The sequence below is a fragment of the Mustela nivalis genome, assembly GCF_964662115.1.
Source record: "Mustela nivalis genome assembly, chromosome: 5".
Taxonomy (NCBI): domain Eukaryota; kingdom Metazoa; phylum Chordata; class Mammalia; order Carnivora; family Mustelidae; genus Mustela; species Mustela nivalis.
The window spans coordinates 128,346,103-128,356,542 of NC_139024.1; the positions used below are offsets into that span (position 1 = coordinate 128,346,103).

Genomic DNA, 10,440 nt, shown 5'->3' on the forward strand with positions numbered 1-10,440 from the left:
CCACGAGCGACTCAGGAAGGCTGAAGAGCTCTGGGCAGGTGGGACAGCTGAGGGCTGCAATGAAGAGGGACAGGTGGAGCTGGGAGACCAGGTGGGGAGAGCCCGCTACCCTCGAACAAAAGGCAACAAAGGTCTGGACTGGGATGACGGAGATGGTGGAAGGTAATGGGATAGTCATGAAACAGAACTGGAAAGCCATGGAAATGAAATAAGAGAGGGAGGGAAAACCGTTCATGACTTTAATTGCCATCAGTATAAAACGTGTTGAATTAAAATGAATTGGTATTTCTAGACCGATGATGACATCACAATAATGGAAGGAAACCAATTTTGATTTTGAGCCTGGTTAAGGAGACAGTATAGACAAGAGAAAAGCAGAGGCTCTGGAGTCACACAAATGTCACCGTTGAGATTCGTCCCCACTCTTCATTCCCTTCCCTGTAAACCCAGGCAAGTGACACCTGCCTCACAGCACTGGTAACAAATAGGGAAGAGCACACGTTCCCACGTTCCCGGGTCAGACAGGACAGCCAGGGATCAGCGGCACATGAGGAGGTGACAGGTGGTCACTAAACTGAGCTCAGGTGCATACACAGCATTTTATGTCACCTTGAGATGCCTCCTCTTGTGATCTCTCGAAGAAGGTGGCAGTGGTGAGGAACGAACTCCAGGAGCTTATTAGCATACATGATCTTCAGGCCGTCTGGATGAGACTCAACGATCTGCTCTACAATCACCTAGCAGAAGGAAGAGCGTTTTATTTTTATTTATTTATTTGTTTGTTTGTTTGTGTTTTTGTTTGTTTTTAAAGCACCTAAAAGAGAAGTATGAACTATACACTACAGAGAAAAGAATCGTGTAAACCTTAAAAATGCACTTCGTCCTTCCTCCTCCCCACTCAGTATGCTTTCTAAACAGGAGGTAAGTAACAATGGCATGAAAATCTAGGTCCCGGGATTTGGGAATACTGCTCCAACCCTGGGGGACACAGAGGCTGAGGGACAGAGACTGGCCTGAAGCTAAAACATCACACACACTCATCTGCTTCCCTTCTGAGCTTAAAAGCGAAATACTGTATCTGCAGACAACAGCTCTGTACCATCTTCACCCTGGCCTTATCCTCTACCGTCTCCAGAACAGGGAAAGGGCTGAGATGGAAAGTGATGGAAGAAAACACATCTTATTTTGCTTTAGTATTTAATTTTTTTTGGTGAGGCTGAGTTGCAGGAGGTGAATGACAAGCATACAAACTTAAAATACAAACGTGGCCACAGTTCATTTAATGACACGGAAACGTAAAGTACTTCCCTAATTTAGCATATTAGATTCAGTTCAATGAAAAGGGCATAAATTAAATAACTAAAATATTTTCATTTAGTGACAAAGAATAATGTGATCTTTTTCACCCCCACAGAGAGAGCTATGAACTATAATAGGATACATACAAAGAACTGACAGATCATTTACTTTTAGTAGTCTTAATGAAGCTGAGAAGATTACTGAAATTAATCCTTCAATTTCACTTCTATCACTGGGATACTGTCTCGTTTTAAAACTGGAAGCCTTTCATCCTGAAGTCATGGTGGGTAGCTTTATACTTACCAGACAGAAAGAACACTCGCACTGGCAGGTGACTGGAAGAAAGCCCTCAAACGCTGAGACTGGCTTCATGACTTCTGTCAGCTTGAACTAGATGAAACCGACGCTCTCTAAGTTGGAAGCTGCTGATTGCTGGCGGCCTCACATGGTGCAGCCCATACTCCGGCCGCTCAGAGGCAGGATACACTGACTCCCTGTATTTAACTGTATCCTTAAAGGTCAAGAACACTGGGTAACCAAGTTCTGGACTTAAGGTACTACCCCGCTAACTCGCCCTTCAAAGCCCTTTATCTTTGAATATTCCCTCCCTCCCACCTTCCTAGCCTGGCAAACTCCCCCATGGTCTTCAAGACTTAGGCCACATAAATTCTGCGAAGACGCTTCCCCTCACAGACTTTCCCTGTGCACAGAGCTGTCTTCCAGCTCCTCCAGTGGGCATGGGCACCTTGGTGGGGTCATGCTTTTCAGCAACTTCATTAATGTATAACTTATGGAAATGGAAATTGACCTGAAAATGTTCTGATCTGTACCTTCTTCCTAGGCAAGTCCCTCACCCCTACTAAATTAAGATGATCCCTGAGTTATGGCATCACTGTAAGAGACCAGAGCGCATGCCTGATTCCTGCCATGCTGATGGGCACCAAGCGGGACCAACTTTTCCTTACAACCAGAAGAGCAGGAACTAAGAGCATCTTCAAGGAAGAGCCCTGAGCTCTCTCTCACCCAGTCAAGAAACGAAGCCAGATTAGATGCTCTGTGTTTGTGGAATGAGGTGCATGGGGGCACAAACCTCATCCATGTACGGTTTCACCAGTACTTGACCGACTAACGCCTCTGCATCCCGTGTCTTGTCAATTGTAGCGTAAGTCTGGAGGCAGTGCCGTATGATGTCCACATTGGAAGTCTGAAGCTCTTCTAGCAGCAGGCCTCTCAGGGACTGCTGCAGCATGGCCGTAATGTGGGCTATACGCTGCAAGAACAGAGAGACCAGGAAAGAAGGTCCAGGCACCACAGTTTCTAAAAGCTCAAATATACGTGTATAATTTATATACATATGTGTTATATATATAAAGCGAGCCTCTAATTCTACCAGAATATATGTAAGATTAAAATCCCAACATTTCCTAGAGAATAACAATGAATCTCTTCTCCCCATGATTGCTTTCTTTCTTTTTTTTTTTTTAAAAGGTTTTTATTTATTTATTTGTCAAGAGAGAGCACAAGCACACAAGGAGACACAGGCAGAAAGAGAAGCAGGCTTCCTGCCAAGCAAGGAGCCCAAGGTGGGACTCGATCCCAGGACCCTGGGATCATGACCTAAGCCAGAGGCAGTGGCTTAACTGACTGAGCCACTGAGGCGTCTCCTCCCTATGATTTCTTTGAAACTAAGTCGGGTTCATCAAAGTGAAGTTTAGACAATTACGGAATGACAAAAAGTTATTTGCCTCTTAAGCTACGGAGTAAATCTGACAAACGTGCATTTAAACCCAGTCAAGGGCTTTGGATAAATGAACTCTGACTACATCATATGATGTGTCAAGTTACATGAAATTCAGAATTAATTTTACTTGCATAGTTTGGAGACTACGCTTGTGTCTTTACACAAAATCTATCTAGTGTGACATAATGGAAGCAGGGTCCCAAGCAGGAGACACTGAAAAAAAAAAAAAATTCAAAGCTAGCTTCAAAATCCTGTAGAGTAGCAATTATCAGGGGCAATGCTAGGTAAAACCAAAATCATCCAGGAAATTCGCAAACAGCAAATTGAAAATCGAAACCAACACTTGCTGGTCTTACTTTGTCCAGAAGAGGCATGCCTTTGCTCTGAACAGCATGAAAGTGTAACTGGTTAAATTCTGTGGCAATTCTCTCCAAAATCTGTCTAGTCCAGAGAGGGCTAGTAGAGACAATTAGAGAAATGTAATTCCCAAAGTTAAAACCTGCCACCCCCACCGCCCCCCATGCCTTACAGCGCTCAGGCACCTGCACCTGAACGCCATCAATTTTCATGACAAACTGTCTGTGCAGCAGGCCCCAGTGCAAGGGGTGAGGAGCGGGGAGGTCGTAGAAGCCACCGACGCAGCCTGGCCCGGGCCACAGGGCCCAGGCAAGGGGATGGAGCTATTTTAGGTCAGTGTGGGTACAACTGCATGATTCCTCCACGTTCCTCGTGCTATCCCATTTATGCCCTTCTTCTCCCTGCTTCTCCCATTCTCTAACCCCCTCCTCTCTCTTTCCCTGTCCTACCGTTCATACCCGAAGCCCCCTCATCTTCTCTGCCTGCCTCATTCTCCCTCCCAAGTACCTCCCCAGTACCAACTACTGCTGTCTTCTCAATCAGCTAAAACTGACCGCCTAGCAGCAACCTGGGAAATCACTCAGAGCAGTGGACTCCAAGTTTAAATTTACCCAACGGCAGAAAGAGCAAGCTCGGTGCTCCGGGAGCTGGTGAGAAATCACTCACAGTGCATCTGCCATCAAGTGGACTGGATACACTTCCCTCTTGCCCCCCACATTAGAAAGCATCAACCCCATTCAAAAGGAAGTCGAACAGTGAAAGAAAAAAAAAACCACAACAAAGGCCCCAAAGCCCCTGGTGGGCTCTATGAGGCATCCCACATCTGAGGATGGGCAGTCAGGTAGTGAGGAAACACACTGTAAGAAAACCCAAAATCTCTGGAGACCTGCCATGGTGTGCTCCATCCCAGAGCATCAGAACTGGTGTGGAGGGAAGGCAAGCGCTTGGCAGGAACAGTGCCGAAGCCTAATCCCAACCTCTACTGACTGATCCCATGCGCATTTCCTATTTATCCTTTTCTTGGCATTTCTGGGCCTGGCAGAGCATGATGGATTTACTGTGCGCTGACACTGCTCTGGCTTTCCTGACTCTAGAGCTCAGAGCTGTTCTTCTGGAGAAAAAAGTCCTCCAAGGTAATTCTGAGCAAGAAAGTGCACAATGTCTGTTTATCAAGGACAGTGTTGCAAAGGGACAGGATTGTAGACACAGAGCTCACTGAGGTGTTTCTATCCGAGGAGCACAGCAGCAACAGCAAAGACGGGAAGAACACTGGAGGGCCAGCTCTCCAGGGGCCGAACGTGGACATGGCTGGAGGGGCTGGAGGGGCTGGAGGGGCTGCAGGCGCTGCCAAGGGCCGCAGTGAAGCAGAGCCGCTGGAGACACACGGGCTGCAGAAGGGCCGCGTGCAGACTGTCTGCTAAGTGTGGACGAACGGGGCAGAAGCACGAGTGCAACGGGCTAGAGACACAAGCACAGTGGAGGCTGACCACTTAGTTGAATGCCTTGATGTGAAAGGGGACAGAGACCTAGGACCAGAGAATCGCTTCCTTTGGGATGTGTCCGTTCTTAATCTCCATCATGAGACATGTGGAGCATATGGTCTCTCAAGTTCCTTCCAAATCTAAAACCTTAATTCCTAAAATTTAGAAACCTAACTCCGCCTGCAAGGGGAGGGACTGTTAGCGTCACACAACAGAGCACTCAGGGCACCAGGCGACCTTGACGCAGGCAGCCCAGCTGGTATGTGTAGGACCAGCCCCGGCTACTCCCACTGCACCACTGTGCGTCTCACAGTGCTGACAGGACCTAACTACTCATTTTCTGAGTCACTCATCTACCCTGGCTGATTGAAAATTCACACCAGGAAGGGAACAAGACAATCACAGTATAACAAAGAGAGCCATCATCTTTTTCCTATTTCATAAGTTTTTTCTTTCCTGTTTGTAAATTTCAACTGGATATGTCCTATACTGTTTCATAATAATATAATGCTGGTGCAAAATACATCAATGGTAATACTCTGGGCATGTCTAGGGAAAAAAATGAGATGGAGAAAAACCAAGATGAATGGTAGGTATGCCTTAAAGATCAACAGGACTTTGCTAGTCCTCAGGGAAGGTGATTCCAAATATACTTTTACACTGCAAGCATAATGACGTGTTGGAACTGTGGTCTATAACCAAAGGGTTTATAGGAACGTGTTATAGATTTCACCATTTCATGCTCTCCACTCTCCTGGAGCTACATTCTAGCCACAAACCTGGATTTCCTTCTTGTTCAGAAATGAATTCTAACTAAGCCGTCCCCACCTAATTAGATTGGATGTGAAGTATTAATTTATGTGCTACTTAGTTTAAAAAAAAATGCTTACCTGCTTGCTTCTAGTGCAGAGGTTTCTTTCGAACTTTGTGAATTTAAGATTTTTTCAATCTTTTCAACTGATCAAATAACTTGTATAAGCCTCAACACACACATCTATAAAAATAAAAATTAAGCAAAAAAAAACGTCACCATCTTTACTCTTAATCATCTTTATTTCCCATGCTAAATGCAGGAAAATATAAGACCAAAAGTTAACTTCAAATATATAGGGCATGCTATATTTTGAATATTTCTATGAAACACAGAATTCTCAAGAATGCAAATCTTAGTTCTAGAATAAGCATACTTCCATATTCTATTGCAAGTTTATAGAGGAAAAAAAAAAAACCCCTAGACTTTGATTTCTCATATTCTATACTCTTATTTCTTTTTTTCCCCATCCTGAATCTTTCTATGGGCATTTCTTTCCTATTTTTTTAAAAAAGATTTGTTTATTTGAGAGAGAGAGAGACTGCATGTGCGCGTGCAGGGGAGGGGCAGAGGGAGAGAGAGAATCTCAAGCAGACATCCTGCTGAGCACAGAGCTCAATGCGGGGCTCAATCTCATGATCCTGAGATCATGACCTGAGCCAAAATCAAGAGTCAGACGTTTAACCAACTGAGCCACCAGGCGCCCCTCCATTTGTTTTCTTATGGCCCTTTATTCATGTTTTAACTTTGGCTTCCGATTGTACTGGCCCTCTCAGTTTACATGTGCATATACCTATATGCCCAAGCACCAAATCATTAAAGACCTTTTACACTACAAATATTATCAAAGAGGTTGAGGGACATTATGAAAACTCTCATCCTTAAAGAACAAAAAAATACAAAGTCATTCATTCAATAAATAATAATAATAATGAACACCCCTGGGACCTCGATATTCATTCCGACGGGGGGTGGGGGGGCACGAGAAAATAAAGCAAGAAATACACCCTGCTCTCACAAAGCTTACTGTTTTGTCTGGAAGCGCACGACAAGCATTCTTTGGACAAAAGCTGTGAGGAGATCCAGAGGCGAATTAAACAGAAGGTCCCTCAAACAGGCTTCTCCCCACTGAGAATTTAACAAATATGCTAATAATACACATAGAAAACATTGTACAGAGCAGCAGGCGAGAGTCAGAAGCCCAGACTCCCAATGCCCGCTGTGCCCCTACATCGTTATGATCATGAATGATATCGGGGACACTTGGAACTGGAGATAGCACTAAGGGGCACACTCCCAGGGTGAGCCCTCAGATGTACAGAGCCGTTGCCTGTCTCACACACCTGAAACTAAGCCAACACCGCATGCTAACTACTGGGAATTGAAAAAATTAAAGTGAACACCAGAACATAAAGAACACAGGATCAGAAAATAACAGCAAACCTACGGCAGAATCCTGAGTTTGCTTTGGAAAGCCCACTTCTCCCCTAGTCTCTAATATAGGCCTATTTTCTTTACAGTGCCGCTGACAATTTATACAGTCATTAACTGTCAAGCGCTGCACCGACAACAGTTATCACTGTTTCTTGTTCTGGAAAAAGTGGGTGATCTTGAGATCGTGTGGGTACCTCTGAAATTCTGTCTTCTTGTTTCAGGTAGATAACGTGACATAATGCATAAAATGCACATGCGTGAGAGCTTTGAAAAAAAGCTAAATTTAAAAAAAAAAAGAAAAAAAGCTGAATAGTGCTGACAAGTTCGCGGAGACAAGAGGAGAGGGCTTCAACTGGCATGCAGCATAAGAAATCTACTGGAGGGTACCTTTTTCTTCCTTATGTCCTCTTGTTTACACATTCGTTCATCTGCTGCCCGAATTCCTTCACTGACTGATGACCTGAGACTCTTTAAAAGAATAATAAAGAAAATGTATTACAGACATTGTTTTGTCACATTATCAATTTCCTACATCTCATTCAATTCCACAGAAATTAATACCTGTGCACCAGTACTATGCAGATATTGACAAGAAAAAAAAAAAACAAACATGATATACCAGACACAGTTATTGTTGAGGGGACTCATGACCTGGGGGCATAATGACATGAAGGCAGGGTCGCATGGCCAGAAGAAGAATGACATATACAGTGAAAGTTATGGGGATGAGGGGGCTTAGAATGGAGAACAGATAATATGAAGCAAAGTACAGGAGAGTCTGGAAATGCGACGGGGCTCGAATCGGACTCTGAAAGCCATGTGTACACAGCTGCCAAGGTGGGGAGGGGATGGGGAGCAGATGTAAGTGCACACACACTCAGGGGCAGGGTCAGACAGGCACACAGCCATGTGCACTGCAGGCTTCCTTCTGGAGAGAAGCAGAAATAGGAATGGAGGGCCAACTTCACTGAGATGAAGTCTTTAGATTCTGCATATTTTGGAGAACGAAAGAATGTCAAAGCACTGATGCATGATGATGAAATGTGGGTATGGAAATACCAGGAATCAAGAATGAAGAACAGAAGACCAGAAAAAGGCAGAGCACAGAGGTAGAGAAACATGTCCAGAAGCTAATGAATAAAGAGATAATTAGGAATTAGGGCCAAAACAAAGGTTAACAGAAACAACTAGAATGAAGTAGGCATATCACAAAAATTCCACAGGAAGGTGAATTAATTCACTCCATCAACATTATGAAACACCTCCTGGACGTCAGTATTGTGGCAGCCTACAGGGATGCAATGAAGACAGATATAGTCGTATCCCTCAGTGGTCTGAGAATCTCACAGAACAGCTTCAGAGTTGGGACCAGAAAGGCAGGTCAGGCCTGTGGCTGAGCAGGACCAAAGTGGCCATAAAAACAGGCCATGGAAAAGGGAGGGGATACGGTGATGGCAGGGGGTGAGGCGGGACGGGAGCCTGTGTGAGTAGAGCAAATCTGCCTCCAGGAAGGGGGTTCGAGAGAAGAGTGGGAGGCCAAAGGAAGGCTAGGCTTGGGAAACAACACCACTATGAGGCCCCGGGAGGAAGAGGCACACCAAGGAGGCAGTGGGAGAGCCCCACAGCGGCTGGTGTGGAATCCAACAGCGGACCATGAAAATCCCTTCCATTCCAAGGAAAAGTATCTTTAACAAGATTTTGTAAAATTCAAATGAGACATAAACCATGGAAAGTATTGGCTACAACTCAAGGCACAACTCAAGATTTTTACCTGTTTCACGAACTCTTTCCTGCCTGCCCCTCCCCTAGGCTTCTCAGCAATGATATTTCCATTACTCCGCATTTTTCTTGGTTCTAACCATGTACTGTGTCTTCACTTAAATTATGTTCTCCTTATATTCTCTCTAGGATGCAGGCACTGTCTTAGGGGAGGGACGCAAGAGGCCACTCAAGCTAAAGGAGACACACAAGGAAGGATGGTGTCGTTTATGACAAGTTTACGACAGGGCATCAGAATGGACAGAGGCCGTAAGTCAGGGCACCAGACACAGACGGGGTGGGGGCGGGAGGGGAGACAGGGCAGCACAGTTTTCTGTAAGAAGTGATGCCACAACTGCCCCTCCACTGTTCACCCAGGTGGAGTTCCTATTCCCAATGGCTTAGAGGTGGGGAGTCCCATTCCCACAACAGAGATTTTTCTGAGAGAACATGCAAATGTAACATTTATTAAGTATTACATTTTATTTATATTATCCTTCAGTTCCATTAGGGATTACACAGTTTTTGTAGATCAGCCCAGGAACCTAACCACACGTAGATTATGTGGGGTGGGGGGGGATATTTACAAGATTACAAACTGTTAAAATACAAGTCATTCGTAAGTTAGAAACCACTTACATATGACCAAAGTGGCATTAATAAGTTGAATTTGGAAATATGCTTCCTCTCCCCTGACATTTTAAGGTTGTCTACTCTGAGAATATGTCTTCTTCAAATCGAACATGTTTTTTTAGGTTTTTAGCATATGCAAAAACAAAATCATTTACAACTCTTCTGAAGGTGAATATTATAATCATGAACCGTTAAAATACAACCACCAGTACCACCAAACTAACAGATGAAAAGAATTCTTAGAGAAAAGCGGACGAGGACAACAGGCGTCACAGCAGACTGTTTTCATTAATTGGGGACTTACCAGAACTTCTCGTAACTGTCCCAAAGGCACAGAAAGTTGATTGAGGGCTTTGTCCATGCCAACCTAAAGGCAAAACCAGGTTGGCACAAACACATCATGATAAGGAGTAATAGTGACGTATCTATTTAACGATCAAAGCAGTACCAGATTTAACTTGGTTTTTTTTTTTTTTTTTTTTTGGCACAACCGTATTTTGCTACATAACTAGCTAAACAACAGAAGTGTTATTTGGCCATTAATGTTGTTCATAGAATATGAAAAAAATCTTTTGAAATACATGAAACTATAAAAATAAGGGAATTCAGGAGAAACGAAAGTTTCCTTAAGAACAATTTGCCTTTAGATGACATTTTAAATGAATGTGAAAAATTTTCACAGAAGGTGAACAGTTCTCTGTCTGTAATTGATGATACTCAGCCAGCTGATGTGAAAGTCTGACGGGCTACATCTCTCTTAAACATTATTATAAGCCTTGAGAAAAATAGAAATTAAACAGAAGTAAAATTTTCTAGGTTTTTAATCCTATTGGGATATTTATCTTAGTGATATATTTCCCAAAAGCAAATGTGCATCATTAATTTTAATGCTTCTTGAAATTCCCACGGAGCTGCAACTTTCTGTG

General features: G+C 43.9%; 1 protein-coding gene across 1 annotated transcript; it reads right to left on the reverse strand.

Annotated features, from left to right (window-relative positions):
* Positions 1–221: 221 nt before the first annotated feature.
* On the reverse strand, positions 222–9,964 carry LOC309864915 (conserved oligomeric Golgi complex subunit 2-like). The gene is made up of 3 exons (XM_082730875.1): positions 9,819–9,964; positions 7,511–7,591; positions 222–737 (listed from the first exon to the last, which is right to left on the reverse strand). Exons 1-3 carry the CDS (start codon positions 9,873–9,875, stop codon positions 606–608), a joined length of 270 nt encoding a protein of 89 aa, XP_082587001.1. The 5' UTR covers positions 9,876–9,964; the 3' UTR covers positions 222–605.
* Positions 9,965–10,440: the final 476 nt, after the last annotated feature.

Excerpts from the sequence above, each read along its gene's own strand:
- LOC309864915 (XM_082730875.1), bottom strand. The coding sequence starts at position 9,875 with ATGGACAAAGCCCTCAATCAACTTTCTGTGCCTTTGGGACAGTTACGA. Across the intron at positions 7,592-9,818 it reads GACAGTTACGAGAAGTTCTG|AGTCTCAGGTCATCAGTCAG; the intron begins GTAAGTCCCCAA and ends ATTCTTTTAAAG. Across the intron at positions 738-7,510 it reads AGGACATAAGGAAGAAAAAG|GTGATTGTAGAGCAGATCGT; the intron begins GTACCCTCCAGT and ends TCCTTCTGCTAG.